The sequence below is a fragment of the Trachurus japonicus genome, chromosome 7 (assembly GCF_045865225.1).
Source record: "Trachurus japonicus isolate A0001 chromosome 7, Traja_1.0".
Lineage (NCBI taxonomy): Eukaryota > Metazoa > Chordata > Actinopteri > Carangiformes > Carangidae > Trachurus > Trachurus japonicus.
The window spans coordinates 27,527,418-27,546,832 of record NC_140913.1 but is presented as its reverse complement, the minus strand read 5'-3'; the positions used below and the strand labels follow the sequence as shown (position 1 = coordinate 27,546,832).

Sequence of the window (19,415 nt, the reverse complement as noted above, 5' to 3'; positions counted from 1 at the left end):
GTGCTGATATTGACTATCAGAACTGGCCTTCTGTGATTCAGTCGTCATGGGGACGGCTGAGCTCTGGCTGCTGAGTCCTCGCCTGACCACTGACAGATTTTACATAGATGAGGGAGAGTCGAGGACCCCTGGGGGTATCCGAGGCACAGGATGTTTTCCAATAAGAGCTTATGGCTGAGGGGAATCGTATTCTCCCCCTGTGGCAATGTGATTCTATCACTTTTAACTATGTGCTACTGCTACTTCTCCCTGCTCGCCCTCTCTCTCTCTAAAACCCCAAGGAGTTTTGACCTGATTCGTGGCTGTTACTATCACCAGACCACTGGAGAAAATATGATACGAGGAAGAAACTCTGGGATGATAATTGGAATTTGAAGCATGATATCAGTGCGTCTGCGCTTGTGCTCAGTAAATGTATCACTCACCTCATTTTCATTTTGTTGGGGTGATGGTGGGTCAGTCAGCGACAATTGGACCACGGTCTCCCAGACATGTGTGTGGGGACCGCTCGCTGTGAGTTTAAACTGGACCGGCTCATCCAGGCTGGCTCCCTCTCCCTGGGCAAAGATGGACCCATCTGTCCGCACGCTGAAGACGGGGTCGCTGCTTTGGAAAACCAGCGCTTCGTTCCCCATGCAGTCATCAAACTTCACTGTAGGAAAGGAGAAGAGAGAACATTTTATTATACTATTCATTACAGCAGCTGATTTCAGTGATAACTGCGCAAAGAAATAGCCACAATACACATGATAGCACGTGCTCACAGACACACACACACACACACACACACACACACACACACACACACACACATAAAGTGAGAAGTATAGAGTGAGCACTCTATATACTCTAGATTGTATCATAGTGTCTGGTTTAACACGGGTGCATTTCACCATTAGTCTCCATTAATTATAGGTCAAGGCGTCACAAGGATGAGACCCTTGAGGATTCTTCTCTACAGCTACATGTGAATCCAAATGATTGTGTAGTGTGTGCATTCACCGTGGAGGAGCGAGACACATTTGTTCTTTACAGAGATTCCAGCCGGATTTATTTGTGGGCCATTAACTGCTAGAATTACATACATGATAAATTTCAGGACTAATCTTGCAGACACATAATATTAACATTGTCAGCCTCTTTTGCAAATGCAGTGCATTCATATCCATAAATGTTTAAACTGTACTTTTCTGTCTGGGAGTATTGATTTTGTTGTGGCATTTAATGGTACCATGCTTTCTTTTTTTTCCCCCAACTCTGAGTGACAAATAGATCTACTGTGCTTTTAGCTTTTACTGTGAAGGCCAGATCGCTCTACCTCTGATCTAACTCCAGTTATGTCTGACAGGTGGACACAGCTCTCATCTGCCGTCTCCATGATTGCCACAAAGGTCACCCCATCCTCTTCTTTCTACACTTTAGTGTAGATGAGATGTACTGAAGATGTATAGGAACGTCCTCAAATACCTTATGGAGGACTTAAAACTTTACATCACCATTTCACTGTGAAATATGTTGATAGGTAATGTCTTAAGGAGGGTTTGAATGGTTTCTTCCTCTCAAAGAGTCCAGGTTCGGGTCAAGTTTTTCTTTTTCTTTCAAATTACAAACTAAACTGAGTTCAGTGTCCTGCAGTGACCCTTTCCTGTCACCGGTTCTGACTTGAATAGAACACCTCAGGGATGTGGTAGAATTGGAGATTGACAACATTAATGTGCAGCTGACAAATCTGTGGAAATTACATGTTGCCACCACCGTGAGCAGGAGCAGAATGTTATAAAAGAAGGGAAGAATTCCCCAGTATTATGGTGAGTGTTCATTGTATGTAGTTAAGTTCTCTTATTTCTATAGCTCTATACAGTTTTTATCATCATAATTATTTGCATGTGGGTATACTTCTGTGCATACACAAATGATTGCACAGATGAATGTGCATATTCATAGATACCATGTAAACATTGTGTGTACTTGTAAGATTAACAAAGATTTGTTTTCATTTCTACTCAACAAGACACAGGCCATATGCAGTACCACAGAAAACAGGGTGCTGATTGCCTTTACAGAAATAACAGTTTTCCACAAACAGAACATGAAATGACCCAAAACAGCTATTTGCAACAGATTCATCTATCTAATAATATTCCTCGCTATCCAGTTACAGTAGCACTCCTCATTTCCCTGAGAAAAACCAACATCCTCCCGAAAAGAAATATGTCTATATTAAGTTTCGCCAATTAGGCAGAGACATTAAAGAGAGTTCATGTAAACGTCTAGTGGGATATACTGTATTAGCAGGGACTGAATGGGACCTAAGCCTTACTCTTCAGAGTATCTTTTATAACACACACAAAGTAGTGTTTTGAGACTGTGGCTAATAGGCAGCAAATTGGCTTGAAATATACAACATGTCCTTTTCCACGACCTTCAGAACTGAACATTACATGCAATAGGAATGAGATGTGGTGAGGTTCAGCTACTTGAGAAACAACAGACATATAATCAGACTGATATGAATGCAGAAAACATTTTGTATTCTCCAGTGAAGATATTAAGTTTTTTTTCTTTCTGTCACATCCAGAGGGCCCTGTATATTACCAGCTATACTCCACTATCTTACAAGCTCTCTATGTTGTCAGGGAGCTACTATGTTTGATCTCTAATGAAACACTAGTTCATGAGAAGATGAGAACGTGAGCCATAAATAACCGTATCCCATACGAGGCTCTCATCCTCACTTCCTTCCTCCCTCATGGCACCTGCAACCCTCCCTATCTGGGATTACAATGTCTAGACAGCATAATGTAAGAGAGGGTGAGCCGAAGGCCGCAACTCACTGCCGAAGCTTCCCCTTTCTCTCTTCCCACGTCTGTTCAACAGCTGAAGCAAGGCTTCCATTACAGAGAGCAGACAGCGAGTAAATCCGGCTTTTGGTTCTGTCTGGACCCAAAAAATGCCTGTGATCATGTCAGAGCCCGTCTTTCTAAGACCACATGTCCAGACAGCCACTCAGAGCTCAGTCACAGGGGACAGCGCTTCAACAGCACTGTCCACTGAGGGAAGCAGGTGCTACACAAGTGTCCTGGTCTGGATCAGTGGGCACATGGGAGATGGATCACACCAATCCAAAAGTCAGGAAACCCTCTACTGGACTTCTTCTCATTTCTATCGTATATATAATAAAAGGCCTTAGAGAACTTCCTTGCTCTTCCCTATTTGTACGATTTCTTTCCTTTCTGTCTAATCTCATTTCTTCAGCCATTATTTTTGCACGATCTTGCAGATTAGATTTGGAAGGTGGGGGGTTGACAATAACAAACACACCAGTTGGCAAACATGTGTTTGTGCAAATAGAGCTTTGGAAGGCTGCCTGAATATATTATCAATGAGTAGAAGTCTAGAATCAAACTCAGAGAATGCTTTATTGTATTTCTGAGTGATTGTATCTGTGAAACAGTCAAACACTGGGAAAAAAACACACACACAAGCAGCAGGTGGTCCGTTGCCCCCTCTCTAACTGTCCTCCAATTATTGTCTCCTCTCTTTTGGAGCTAGGCATGCAGCCAATAGTGCATCATTGTGGCCATGGCTACTACAGCAGAAGCCTGCAGGTTGAGGCTACACACTGCAGGAAGAGGTAATAGTGTGGGATATCTAAAAATATATCATAGAAAGCATTTTCATCTCACACTCTAACATAGAAGGGGTTGATTATTTGTGGTCTACTTGCAGCAATTATTATTTTATCAGTCAATTATTAGATGCATCTGTGAAAATTCTCACTCGTAAAGGACATAGTATAGGGGGGTCAAACTCATTTTAGTTCAGGGGTAATAAACATTTGATCTCAAGTTGGCCGGACTTTGAATTTTCTCTTTGTTTTAGTACTATTACGATGTTTACCGTTAATGAATTATCCTTTTACAAAACATATGATGAACAACCTGAAATCTCTTAATAAAAATATGTGCAATTTCAAATATTCACACTTGCTAAATTCATCCTTATAGGGCCGGATTGGACCCTCTGGCGGGCTGGTTTTGGCCCACGGGCCGCATATTTGACACCCCTATGGCAACTAGGTGTTTCACTTTCCTTTTTAGATGGTAATAAAGCACTGCCTTCCAACTGCACCATCATAGAACGGGTGACACTAGAAACCACAACATCACTATCATGATGGCTGATACCTGGTGCTGAATATAGCTTATTATTATCATGCCTACAGTACGTGAATATAAGACACTGACAATTATTAAACACTGAGACCAGATCATCCCACCAGTAGTTAAGAGAAGAAAATGGTTCACTACCCACAATAACTGCAAGAGGACCAAGCCACTATCCAACCACCGTATTACACTCTTCACATGTATGGCCACCCTGTAAGCAGTAAAGACGGCAATGCTACACGACACCACTCCTGTCCAGCACAAACCACCTCACCCCTGACCATGCCCTGCTTGACCTCTGCCTCAGCACCAGCTCTTTCCAATATAATGAGGGTTTCTGCAAACAAAATCATGGCTGCGCTGTGGGCTTATCAGTGTCTTCAATAGTAACTAAACTATATGTAAGAAAAAAAAGAGAGCAGAGCCTTGATCTCCTTCACAAGTACAGCTCCCGGCCACCGGTTGAGGCACGTGGATGACACCTGGGTCAAAATCAAAACACAGGAAGTGGAAGCCTTTACAGAAAACATCAATGCAGTGGACAGTAACATCAAGTTCACTCGGGAGGATGTTAGGAGGAAATAGTCTGGCCTTCCAGGTCTCTGCCGTTCACACTGAAGATGACAGAAGCCTCGACATTGAAGTATACAGAAAGCCCACACACAGAGATCAATATTTACTCTTTGATTCTCACCACCCACTGAAGCACAAGCTGGGGGTTATCAGAAGCCAACACCATCAGGCTCACAACATGCCCACAAGGACAGAGGGGAAGGAGGAGGAACAAAAACTCATCAGGGAAGCATTTACCCAAACTGAGCCTTTGTCAAAACCACAAAACAACGCAGAACAAAGCAGACAACAACAACAAACAAAACAACACTGTCTTCCCTCACAGTGCTGGAGTGTCTGTAAAACTCAGGAAGATCTCCAGTAAACATTGAATACCTGTACACTTCAAACCCATGCAGTGACACTCAGCAGAAGTTTGTCCACCCTAAGGACCAAACACCGAGTCATAAGCAAAGTTATGTACTGTAGTGTATGCAGTTCAGTGCAACTCTTCGTCCGTGCAGACCTGAACCGAAACACTTTGCAGCACAGGAGAAACAATTCTTCAGGTCAGGATGCAGCAGTCCAAAGGGACAAAGGACAGCCATTTGACACTGGACCGCAGTGTTCACACTGGCCTGAGAAGACACTAAAGAGAGGAGCAGGTCATCACACCATTTGTCAGCCACTTACAGTGACCCATTCTGACAATCAATTGATTACTCCAACAGGTCTTATAGTGTTAACCAGAAAATTTTGACTAATTTAAACCACAGATGATTGATTAACTAGGACCAATTCATTTCTTAGATCTTGACTTTTAATCTTTTCCCCATCTAATCTCTTATTCCTACATGAAACAATAATGCAGGGAAGGAAATAGGATCACTGTCAGCCCAGATCTTCCTATTGGTGATTTTACGTTTTGCTCACGATTTGTTGAACTGATGACAAGAAAATGTATTAAAGAAAACAATAAAACAGAAAACTCAAGGATTTCTAATACAGTTGTTCACACAGCAAGAACAATGTGGCATAAATCTGGATGAAGGGCTTAAATTAATATGTTTCCTTCACGCAATGCTGGAATGTTTCAGTGAAAATTGGTAAAAGTCAAAATCAATGAGCCAATAAATAATGAGGTGTATATACAGAGGGTGTATGATCAGTTCTTGTGTGAATGTGTGTGTGTGTGTGTGTGTGTGTGTGTGTGTGTGTGTGTGTGTGTGTGTGTGTACGAGTGAAGGCATTTATTTTCAATGATTGCCTGCATGTCTTGACAATGACAAGCTGAACTAACTGCACCAATACCCACACACAAATGGAGTGACAGGCTGTGCATAGAGTACCCAGAGGGTCTTGTTCCTCCACCAATTAAAGAAAAAGACGGTGCCAGTTTTACCCCTCCATCAACACACACATACACACAAACTTCCAACAGCTCCTCTTTCATTCAGTTGGGTCGATACTGCTATAAGAGAGATTATAAAAATCGGCCAACAACAGAGCAATGAAGCCCAACGGCACAGTGCTGCACATTAACAAGTCATCTAAAGCAGTGGACCCAGGTTGTGCATTGATCTGGTAAATAATACCAACACCCCAGTGTGCCAAGCAGCCAGCCCAGCACTTCTCCACTGTCTAGTCGATGTGAGCAGTCACGCCACTGAAATGTTACAAACACAGCCATGTGTGTTCCCACACAGGGAGGGAATATATTCCTATTACTTGAAGGGCAAGGAAAATGTTTTTTTTGTGTGTGTGTGTGTTGCTTGAATGAAACCACACCTCAAACCCCATCCTCTCTCTTCTCCTTTCTCTTTTTTTAATTAAAGTTTCCTTCTCCATCCAGCAAGACAAGGACAAGGAGGAGAGGAATGCTGAAAAGAGGTGTGACCTTCTTGTGGTGTTTTCTGGACAGCCTGACAGGGAGTAGGTGACAAGTGTTGAAAGGGAAGCGAGAAAGGGATACAGTCAGGGGAGAGGGAGAAAGCTGAGGAGTGTCAGAAAGAAGGTGCGAGGAGAGGGGGAGAATGGAAGGGCAGAGAGAGAGAGAGAGAGATGGACGAGAGGATAAAAAGCGTGAGGAGGTGGCAATCAGAGAGAGTGAAATGAACAAAAGAACATTAAAGAAGAGAAAGGAGACAGGTAGGAGGCTCGTGGGCTGATTGTAGTCGCTATGGAGATCATCAGTGGCTGTAGAGTTCATAGCTACAGCCATTTAAATAGCTCAAACCATGATGGTACATTCAGTGGTTCAGATGTCACCCTGCCCTGCAAAACGGTAAAGACAACACTTGTTACTGGTCCCAGGTCAGCCTAATCTCTGCTACAATCAGGTTCACTGAGGACAAGAGGAGGAGGAAGTATGGGGGGATGAAGAGGATAAAGAGGAGGAGAGAGGAATGGGAGGAGGGGAGGAGGTGGGAGAGGCCAGAGAGGTTCAGTGGATGGGGGCCTGGCGCTGGGATCCTGGCTCAGTCAACTGGCTCTCTCTCACACAGCCACACTGGAATGGATGGGATGCTCAGATGGCTGTTTAAACAGGTTAATTGTGCTGGCCTCCCGAGAGATCGGGACAGATGGATAGATGGATAGAATAAGAGAGGAAAGAAAAAGAGTGCAAGAGAGCGACAAAGGGATAGTGATGGAGCCGAGAGAGATAGAAACAGAGGGCGGGATGAAGAGAGGAATGGCGAAAGACGAGTATGGCCGCTGATCAGAGGCACCATGGGGAGTGTGCAGTCTAAAAGTGGGCTACGCCGTAGAGCTCCGCTCCGCTCTGATCAGGGACTGACTAAACAGAGCCAGGTCCACTGTCCACTACTGATAGACTATGAAGAGAGAACAAACTTGTGATGGAAGGCTGTTTAAAGCAATGTTAGAAGCCCATCAGGGAGCTGCCTGCTTCATTGAAGCCAGAGAGGAACACTGGCTCATCCGTCCATCCTTCCCAGAAACCAACAAAGAGATGATGGCAGTGACCAGCTCCCTTTTCAAAAATGCTCACAGCAGGCGAGCACACAGACGCTAACTGAGAGGGAACGTGCACTGGACACAAAGCCATTTCAAGCTCTGCATCAGTGTCCAGAAATAAAGAGCAGTGACAATACATCAAAACAAATAAGTCGTTTCCATCACCCTTTTCATGAAAAGAAACAGAGGATGTAAATAAAATACAAATGTATTAATAAATATTACACAAACAAAAAGCCACTTATCAGTCAAACGTGCATCAAAGCAAAGCTTTGTTTCAGTACAACTTTTCAAACCTGCTTCTATTGGTTCAGTTATTTGGCTGTTTTATGTTTCTTCACATTTTATGTCCATGTGAACTTGGGAAATTCAGAGATGGAGCTGCTGTCATGTTTAACAACTACAAAGTCTCAACAAATTCAAAAAACACTTTTAATGAGGTGAGAGTTTTTAACTCTTTTAAGTTCCCATTGGCAAGAACTCTGATGGCTAATGTTAATCACAGCTTCACACAAAGTTTGCCATTTAAACATTCCTCTTCAGAGGGGGGAGAGCAAAAGAGGCTTTTATTTAGAGGAGACAGAGACCGTATAAGGGAGAAAGATCATTTGTGTATCCACCATTAGCATTACCTTAATGTTCATTGTGAAGAAATGAACTGGAATGAGAAAAACTGCTACCTCATTAGCTTTTAAAAATAATGCTTCAATTCGAGGCTCTTAAATATATTAAAGTTTTGAGAATTGTTCATGTAACAACTTTGTTATTTCCCAGTTTCTACTCCTCTAAACTTTTCCTGACTTATTGTACTGCAGCACTGTATGACCATGAGGTGAATGTAAAGTTGTGTGTGTCCTGGATATGGATGGCCTGTGGTGTCTTATGTAAAATTAAGCAGCTTTACTGTTTTGTGTGGTTGAACATCGATATATTGCTTCACCACTCCACTGTCTCTGGGTGAAAATCCAAAATGTCAGCATGAGATGTTACGAGATAAAGTTCGGCAACTTTTCACCCCAAAATACCTCTGCTTTGTTCTAAATTTCTGTCTGATATTACTGTCCTTCAACATTCAATTTTAACCATATGAATGAGGGAAAGCTTAGACTTGAGGCAAACACAAAACTACTAATACACTGCTGTGTAAAACTGTGTGGAGGTCATACGCCTCCTCAGTACATCTGTGCTTATTTGACACTTCTCTGTCAGCAATAATTATATACCAATTTAAAAAAAGATGCTGTTTTTTTAAGATTGGTTATGAAAAATATCTTTGAGTTAAAGTGCATAATCAATTCTCTTTAATTTGACATAACTTGGAATGGTGTTGGCCATTTTTAATTTGAATGGAATTAGTACTATCACTTGCCAACCTCTGCCATTATTCTGATTAAACCCCGTATAGTGAGGGTGAGATGTTATGTGAAATGAATTAATTAGCCTACCTGACCATCTCGCTTGGCTCTGCTCTGGGTTAAAGCCTTGTTGTATGGCTAATCGAGGGGACGCTGCTGCAACCGTTGATAGTGAGGGGAAAGAGGTCGACTGGAGCAAACACGCCGGCTGATCTCAGAACTGCTGGAAACTTGGCTTGCACACTGCTGCTGCTGCCTAATAAGACTGAATTATTTTTTGTCTGTGCACGCACTTTGAGTGAAGCTTTAAGATTTGTGTTTCAGCTGTCCAAACTTTCTGCTGTGTGAAACTGACCAATTAGCATCAGTATACACAGCTCAGCTCAGCAGTTACTGCACAAGATGAAATAAGAGATTTTTGGGAAATTTCACTGGCTGATGGACGGTGATAGACAGAGTGGAGGGGGTTTGGACCAATGCTCATTATCTTTATCAGTCAACACATAATATGTGATAAATTATCACATATTATGTGTTGACTGCTTATATTAGAATGGCTGTAAATCATAGTTAGGCAAATAATAATAATTATATGTATATATAATACAAAATAAAAGGTTGTACTGTAGAAGTATTTTTGTATTCAAGCCCAGCATGTATGCACAGCAATGTATAAACTCACAAATGAGTCATACACATGTACATCCATGCACAAATTGACAGGAAGACCAAACACAACTGCTGACATTGTTTTTGTCTAATCAGCATCTCCCTAATTACTAATGAGTATTCATACAAACAAGCACAGGAGTGCCTGATTGGACCTCATCAATTCACAGCCATGGGTCACAGCAAGGGGAGCTGCTCTGTTGCTCTGAGCCTGTATCAGGGGTCCAAACAATCACATTGTGTAACTGCCTGTATGACTAAGAAAAGACCAAAACATACAGCATGTGACAAGACAGTGTTGTCAAATGTCTGTGAAGATTCTCAGTCTTCCAGGTCACAGTGTCTCACAGAGCTACACAAAGCCAACCAGACTTGGTTGTGGTCATTGAAGATGTTTCACCACTTGTCTGAAAGGCCTCTTCAGTTCTGGGCTGAAGAAAACACACAAACCACTGACAACTATGGAGATGAATGGATGAATACATGAATAGAACCATCTCAGTAAATACAGGATCTCCTGTTGCTATCATGATGTAACCACATCTCTCCTGCTAAGTGCACGTCCCAATTATGAAAAAAAACTAAAATTCTTATTTTCCTCACTCTGTATCATAATTATTAAAAATTCATTTCCTTCCTCTTCTCATCTGTTTTGTGACGAGATATGAGAAAAAGAAAACAAACGGAGAGAAAGCGAGACAGCAAGAAAGAGGGAGTATGAGAAAAAGAGAGAAACTCAAGTCTTTTGGCAATTAGAGCTGGCTTTAGTGGTGATTAGGAGAGAAGGCAGTGAAAGAGAGAGAGGGATCAGGCAGAATAATGCCTCTCCTTGGAAGAGAAAAGTCCCTTTGTACAAAAAAGAGGAGGAAATAACAGCAGAATGAAAGTAAGCACAAACTTCCCCAAGTTTTTTGCTTTTTTTGTGTGTCTGTACAGTGCTGGACAGCACACACACACACATACACACCTACAGTATACACAAACACACACAGACTCACAGGAGGGGTTAGTGGGAGGAGTGCCTGTGAAATGCTCTGGCGGTTGTGGTTCAGTGCGCTTTTTGGATCAATAGCCTACAAATTCAATGATGGATTTGATACGTACAGTATAGGTTACTGTTCCCTGGAGCCTCGGCCCAGATTTTGTATCTCTATCGTATGCACTGCTGCTCCACTGAAGTCCTGCAGAAAGAGATCTGATACAGTCTGGCCAACGGGGCTGCATACAGAGGAGCGCCGCAGACTCAAGTCAGCATCTGTGTGTTTGTGTAACATGGTCTGGCGTCTGCAGGACTGCTCACGGCTGCTGAGGATGAGAGATGACGGTGGTGGAGGTGGTGTTAATAGTTACATAAGGCCCGGGAGTGAGACTCAGGATGGGTGACAGCCATCTTGAGAGCCAACAGTTAACTCAGAGACGGACTGCTGCTGTCAGCAGTTTACGTCAAGTCGGATTCTGAGGGATTAGGGTTCGCTTTTCTGCATTCTGATTCTGTTAATCTTATTCTACCCTTTTGGTGCGTTCAGTCCACCTTCAAGAGCCATGAGAATTAGATGCCAGTGATCTCAAGGTCAGCGTGTCTGTGTGTGTATGTGTGTCCTTTCCTCCACAACCCTGATATCTATCAACTTCCTCTGGAGCCGCTCATCCACTACACCAACCACCGCCTCTCTTTATATTTTCTGTCACAGTAGAAAAACGGAGGAAAAATGCAGATAGGCGAGTATAAAAAAAGACAGCTTGGTAGAGGCCATAAAAAAACAAAGGCTTCAACTTTGCCTTTATTTCTGTGTTTGCCTGCAAGCATCAAATATGCTTGTTGTAAAGAAAAAGAAATCATTTTCATATTGTTTTCTCAAGCTTCCCCAAGGAAGCAAACAGCACAAAATTGCTTTCCCCCAACTGCTGGAGGAAATACAGGCTGCATTTCTCAAATCTAATCAACATCTCTCCATCAAAACTTTAAGAAAGGTTCTGTTTTTCCAATTGTAGGGGTCAGAGCATACAAAGCAGAAACCAAAGAAATCCCTCTAGCCTTTAAACCGAGGAAAAACATACACGTAATTACACAATCTGTATGGAGGGATGAGGAACATGGGTTTTCCAGTAGTAAAAGGCTATATCACTTCTTTTTTTGCCCTTACATGATAGCCATCAGGCTGTGATCCCTAAAATCCAGGGGCTGTTGTTGGACTGTGATGGCTGCACCATGCAATTAGTGGTTCTGAAGTTTCACTGAGATAGAAACTGAGCTGGAAGTTCAACAAACGGCCAAATCAGTGGCCTGACTCCAGAAACCGGTAAAAACACAAAAAATACAGAACAGCGAGTATCAGTGGTGAAAATAGACCTGTAGCATCATTAAGCACAGTTATTTTTTGCACTTTACACTCTTTCTTTAAATTTGCATTACTTTGTATTAATAAGTCAGTTTTTACATTAAGAATGGATAAAACATTATTTTTTTGACCACAAAGACTGGACCTGTACGACCCACTGAAACTTCAAGAGTTAGCAATTTGATAAGCTGTGTATGGTTTTTATTTATTGTCTGTCATTGTACTCGCTCATAGATGCACATGAACTAGATCGGTCTCCAGATTGGACAAAGTTGCAAAGTATTTCGCAATTTATGCCCCAAAGTCAAGAGTTCAGCGTCTGTATTGGATGTATTGTGGTCAGTGTTGTGAAGTAAGAAGAAACCAAGAAAGCAAAGCTGTGGAGCTGCAAGACATTTACATTATATTTACATTTATTCATTTGGCAGACACTTTTATCCAAAGTGACTTACAACTGAGAGACATCACTAAAGCTTCAGTGCAGTGGGAGACCTTGGCGTAAGCACTACACTTATTTAATAAGTGCAGTGGTGTGTGGCACTGTATGTCTCACTTTCATGCAGTAAAAAGTCTGTGTCCCATCGTAGACCTCCAATAAATGTTCAACTTTTTATTACCTGTGTCCCTAATCACAATACCCAGTGGTTTTATGACCATCCTTCAATAATCTATTTTAAGGATTGCCTGATATTACTGTTATAGTAGTCATTAATGAGGTCTGACAACCTAACTTATCTCTAAATCTCATTCACAAGATTTTTTTTAATTTTTAATTTTAAAACCAATATTTTTCAGGCCCAACCAACCATGACGTGATCTCGTACCCTATAAACAAGACAGCAAGAATGATCTCTCTTGGATACCCTGAGTGATGACAGTATAAATGACAAATGCATTTCACAACTATATTAAAACAAAGTTGTCAACACAAATAAAGCATTAGCTACATTTAATTATCGGAATATCATTCACAATATTCACTCAAAATCAGCAGGAGGAGGTGCGTAGACACAGCTGTTTATGGCTCCGATTCTCTCTAGATGACTGTCTAATTACAACTACAAAAAGCAGCAGGCTATGAAACCGAACTAAGTGACATGTTCTGCCTGTTTGTCGATTCCCCCCACTCTGTTTAACTACAGTGCATCAGTGACAATCAGCTAGTTGAAGTGTGTGTGTGGGTATCAGTGTTGCATGCATTGGTTATATGTAGTTCTAAGAAAATTCTAAGTTCTTTTTATTTATAGGTTATCATGCTATTATTTTACTGGACCGGCCCACTTGAGATCAAATTGCACTGTTTGTTAAGACAAGATAAGAACACATGGAGGTAATGATAATAAGTAAATACATTAAAGGGAAAAAAAGTCAAATGTCATCTTGTCATATAGACAAAGCCATATGCTACTGCCGATGACTCTTATGATTGTCCACCACCAACATTGTTGCCCATTTGCTCAATCGTAATAAGATACTTTGGTTCCAGTGGTCACCTGTGTGAGTGTGTGGTACATACTGTATGTGTGTAGTATAAACCTACTAGCTTAAGTGTAGTGTCATAGAGCCAGTTCAAGGAGAGACATTTGTCACTGATGATTACTAACATCTTCCTGAGGGCATCTGTGTCATTATGTGTATGAGTGCATGATGTTTTTCTATTATGTCGCAGCAGCACTGAGCCCTTTTGTTGGCTGAATGAGCCGCCTCTACAACAAAGTGACTGATGGGTCTTAAAGCTGTCAGCCAGATGTGTCTTGAAGCTCGTAGACTGACGAGGGGGGGGGGGGGGTTACAGTAGCTCACAGAATGGCCGCGCCGAGTTCTTTCAGTGCAGTTGTGTGTCTACATGAATGTGTTGCTGTATGTGTTACAGAGGTGGAGTGGGCCAAATGTGTCTCCCTGTGGATGAAAGTGTTCGCTTTACTGCAACTGTTGATAAGGTGCAAACTGATATGACGAGTCTGTCAGGTAGCACCTACAGTATACGCTGGCAGCCACTCTTAAACTCACACACACACACACACATGGCGTGATGAGGGAATCACAGAAGCTGGGGGCTGCTGAAGGAGGCTGGCAGTGAATGGCTCCCAGAGGTACAAACAGACAGCAGTGTAGCAGCCCACCCCTACCTACCAAAAACAAATCCTCCAATACACACAAACAAACACATATGCTCCACAAACAAATGCACATACATCATTTGTCAGACTGTCAGAGGTGCAGCACTAACCTTCACTGCAGCTAATTGTTGTGCAATCTAGCAGGAGATGGCCCTGGAGCTCCACTGGAGAGGCCATGTGCTGCAGCATGTGGTGTGTGTCTATGTGTGGGCTTTTATGGGAGGAGGGCAAGTGTGTGTCTGAGTTCGTCTCTGTGACGGATATACACATAGACATACACATACACACACCCCCATACAGCAGCGTGAGTTTAATGTATGTGTATGTGTGTGTGTGTGGTCTGCTTATGGTATGTTTTGTGTGCATGGAGGAAATAAATTAGCGGCGCTAGCAGGTTGCTCTGACAAGTCCTGTTAATGAGAACATCCTCCAGAGCCTTTTGGGCCGGGGAGAGAAACCAGAGGCCGTGATCATCTGTTCAGTCTGGAGGACGGCATGGAGGGAGGGAGGCTGCACAACGGCAGAAAGCCTGCACGATTAGACCACACCATCTGCAGGAGAGGTGCTAATGGGTATAGCTGCAACTAAGAGCAGTGGAAAAAGAAAAGGGGGAAAAAAATAACTACACTGTAGAGGAGGAAGACCTCAGAGGAAATGTTTCAATTCTACAACGATGGCTGGATGCAAACTATGGAGCACGATTTTGTATTTAGTCTGGCCGTTTGCACACTGTACACTTCTGATACAAAAAAAAGAAGGGAAAAAAAGTAAATTCCACCTAGAAATCACACAGCCTCGAGGCAAACATGCTTCAGTGATGTACAGCATTGTAGCAAAGTCAAAAATTGCCAATGGCGGGTTGTCCCCATGGAGTATGTGACAGCTCCGTTTGACTGAGGGAAACATGTTGTGACAAAGCTGTAATGCTGCATTAAAAGTGTGGAAAGAACGCAATACTTTGAAAACACACACGTCTATCAAAATGTCCTGCAATCTGATTTATGTGCTGTTTGTGTCTGTGAGTTCAGCTGTATGTCTGTGCATCTCTGTGGGTGCGATCGAACCACTGCATACGGTTACTGGATGTGCGCACACACCTGCACGTTGCCAATTTGGCTACCGTTGACAAACCTGCACCTGGCTTCGTATGGCAAAGCCAACTGGCTCCTCACGAGTTTGAAAAAACCACCGACCAAGTGGAGGGGTTTAGAAATGCATGAGGAGCTCGGCTGTATAGCATTACCATGATTCATCTTCACAAAACTGCAAAAGCTTGTGATAATCGCTTTAGCTAATCCTCGCACGCTTTGGGCAAACAAGCATGGAGAGAGTGAAGGGGGGTGGTTCTTTAACCCTGGGGGGTGGACTGAACTGGGTGATGGTGCTGGTGTACTGTAGGTGCAACATGGTCAGGGGGGTTGGAGGTGTTTGCCTTTTAATGTGTGTGTGTGTGTGTGTGTGTGTCATAATATGCCATCAGTAGTCTTCTTCTCAAGCACATCTGAAATTATGTTAAGTTAAAGTCAAAGCAAACTGTCAAGTGGAAATGAAATGTAAGCGCAATATGTAAAGCAGAAGGAAATCCGATGGTACTGTATGGAATACATGGCAGCTGGTTAATAAATGATTCAGTCTAGGATGATGTGGTTGGATTATTGGCATACCTGCTGTGTATTGGTGTGTGTGTGTGTGTGTGTGTGTGTGTGTGTGTGTTTGGCCTGGGTTCAATTTGTGCATGCAAACATCTCTATCCAGGCATATCCATCATTATCTACCGCACCTTTGACACAAACATCTCCTCTTCATTCTCAGCTCTGCCTGTTTGCAAAGCCTCACCTGTGCTGCTTTTCTATTCCGGGGCTTTGGTTGCCTCCAATAGAGCAAAAGCACAAAGGTTTACACCCGGACTGACACCTTCCTGGGATGTGGCCTATAGACATGGCCACAGGATCACCTCATTAGCATCACAAGGTGCTCCATTCCCTGACAAGTGAGACTTCACTGCACTACTCTCACAAAAAATAATGAGCAAAATATAACCTCTAATGGCTAAATATAGGTAACCATGGTCTCGAGAGACTTGGAACAGAAAACGTATACAGTTAGAGGAGTCTGGGCCCTTTCAAAGTTTCGCTGTGGAGTGGGCGTGAAGGAGTGCACAAAGTAAACAAAAGACTTTAAGAGGAGGAAGTGATAGTTGAACAGTGTTTGATGAGAGCTCTTAGCCTGTAGCTATAGCGCATTAGGCACAGATGAGCCACAGCCAGCTCCCACACTGTTAATGTGGAACACATTACTACTGCACAATGAGTTATGATTGCCATTAAAGAGCAAATGATTCAGACTTCACAGCTGGATTTAAAGGGCTGCCACCGCTGTGCCCTGTCCTTTCTCATTCCCTGCCCACGCTTACTCCAGTGACACTCTGGTGACAATCACTCCACTAGACTCGCAGAGTGTGTCCATTCACATTTGGAAAACTACTCCACATTTGTGAATACACGTACAGTATAAAGTTTCCTTCTAATGTTGGCGATTAAAGTATCTGCGTCACTCAGTATAGGCTACGTAAGCAACCTTGAGCTATGAAGTGCATAATTTTATTGGCTGCGTGTACAACATAATACAGCAAATATCTCATAGAATAGGTGAGCTTAAACTCTTTTTCCTCTTGAAACACCCCAATATTTTTTCTCTTTCTGCATCTTTCAATGCTAGCGGGAGTCCTAATAATGGCCTCATGCATTTTTGTGAGCTGTGAGCGAGCAGTACACGGTGGCTAGTGGGGAGAGAGTGAGAGAGAGAGGGAGGGAAGCAGTGGGAAAGGGTAGAATCACAGTCGAAGAGACCTCTCTTCCAATTGCTCTCTCTTTCTCGCCCACATGATCTATCTCTCCCTCTGGGGCCAGGAGGCTAGCTGTGAAATGAATAAGAGGCAAAGCGTGGGCAGGCGCTAACGCTAAGATAATGACGGCGTTTTGTCAGCCCTGGCCTAAAGCTTCGTCTCTTGGCACATGAAAGAGGAGGGAGATGGCAGGACAGTGTGATGGAAGAAAGGCTATGTGGTTGTTGTGAGCTAACGGTACCGAGCGTGCGTTTCTCAAGTCTACAGAGCTGCCGTAGACAGGACAGGTTCGGCTGTTTGATCCCCCCCCCACCCCCCCCCAAACACAGCTAACAGGCTAAGAGAGCTCTCACACTCTGTCAAGAGTGTCAATGGTCAGAAACCTCAACCGCTTCTCTCCATCCAGACCACAGTTAGAGAAAGCTGCGAGCAATTACAGCAAAGAGAAAAGTTTCCCTCCGCGAACACGTAATGAGACGATTTGAGGTGGAAGACAATTTTTTTTTTTTTTTTTTCAGTCGGCTTTAATACATGGGACCCCAGTGAGCTGGCCTCAACCGCTGTGGAGAAAACACAGAGAGGGAACCTGCATTTTGTTGTTAGGCGGCGATTCGAACTGTGAAAAGTTAACCAAATGAAACCATCAAAGCTGCGATTGGTACTAATTATCACTGCTGTTTAACATGAGAGAAACGAAACAAACAAACAAACAAACAAACACACTGCAAATATCAAATGTGTTCTCCATGGGTTCAATTGAGCCTCATTTATTTTTAAGTCCTGCTGGAACATGATTTGTGGCTGCGAATGCCCATGCTGTGCATCAGATACCCAGCAGATGCTTAGTTACGACTAAACCAGTAAAGACACTTAATGGTAATGGTGGAGAAGGGGGGAGGCAAAAAAAAACAAAAAACAATAAGCTGGGAGAAAAATCATTAAGTGCAAAGCTTTGAAAACAGATAATTAGGTCCTTGACAACAGAGCACAATAACATTGTCAGCGGGGATGGAAATGCCATCAATGAATGACACAATGTGTCTGTCTGAACAAATCTAACATATATTCAGAGGCTGAGTCGGAGTTTGCAACACGGAGGCTGCTAATATGAGTAACGATGCCAGGATGTAGAGGAGAAAAGTTTATCGTTCAATAAATCACTGAGTTTTTTTGGCAAGTCTCTCTCTGAATCATTGAGTCTTCTCCCTGTGTCACAGCCAATCACTGACTGAACAACACCACAGTACGAGACAAAAGCCCTGTCAGTGCCTCATTAGGCTGCTCATTAGAAAAGTTGGCTGTATATTCAAACATTCTCCACGGCTGACCATTTCAGTCAAGGCTCAGTCATCTCTCTTGCTCTGGCTTGCGAAGGCAGAGGGCTTGGGGTCAGTAGGATCCGTCATTATTAGTTCCGTTACATTTTCTCAGACTGGTTTGGATCTAACGACCTGATCCCAGGGTCAGATTGCCTCGGGTCCTGTCTGCGCGCGTAACCTTCTCTCCTCTAAGATCCAACTTTGCATTCATCTTGATGCTGTAAAACACTCCTTTTCATTTTGTTACATGACCCTTGCCTGCAGGCCCATGACACTGTAATTGGAACTGAACCACGCACTTCGACCACTCCACTGCCAGCGCTTGTTTTCTGTTTATCATAGTGTTCAGTGCATGGCTCCATCATCCACTGAGCTCCACTGTGATATAAAAAAACACACTCAAGGATTAATTGGACTCTGAAAATAAGAGGCAACATTATTATGCTGCTGGTATTTCTTGCTATGAAGACAGGTGTCAATCATGTATGCACATCAGGTTTACTGGTATGAGACAGCATTAGTGGCTATGGGACATTCCACAGTATTGGCAGCGGTCAAGAAAGGACACGAGGAGGAGGAGGAGGTGGCGCTGTCTGCTGCTGCCAGAACAAGCTCTCTGCCACAGCATTTGGCACCTGCCCGCCTGGCAGCCGAGCCTCTGACTACTGTGCCTACAAGCTTCCCTCCACATCTTTCCTTAAATAATCCATATTCCTGTGAAGAATACCATTCCTCTGACTCATTATACATGATTATACTCACTCATTATACAGCCTGGCTCTTGCGCCAGACAGAAGTTCTTTCCTTTTTTCACTCACGCTTTGTGTCTTTTACATCAGACCTTTGAAAAGTGTGCTGCCTTTAAACAAAGCCACAATATTGTCCTTTTGAAACATTTGTGGCCTTGTGCGTGCGTGTTTTCTCACCGGGCCACTGCAAATAATCAGATAAAAACTCTCTACTGAAGGGATGAGCGCCATCCTTCCGAAAGATATTCAATCATTTAGTGTATGTTGGTGGTGTCAATCACCTCCTACAGAATACCCTGTAGGCGCTGAATTGTGTGGTTGT

General features: G+C 43.0%; 1 protein-coding gene across 1 annotated transcript in view; it reads right to left on the bottom strand.

Moving 5' to 3' along the window:
• Nucleotides 1–19,415, bottom strand: part of LOC146984943 (cadherin-4-like) — a 238,526-nt gene that overhangs the window by 75,743 nt on the left and 143,368 nt on the right. Inside the window, exon 4 of the mRNA XM_085782591.1 lies at nt 426–652. Within this exon, the coding sequence (XP_085638717.1) occupies nt 426–652 (227 nt within the window). The remainder of the gene's footprint in view (nt 1–425; nt 653–19,415) is intronic.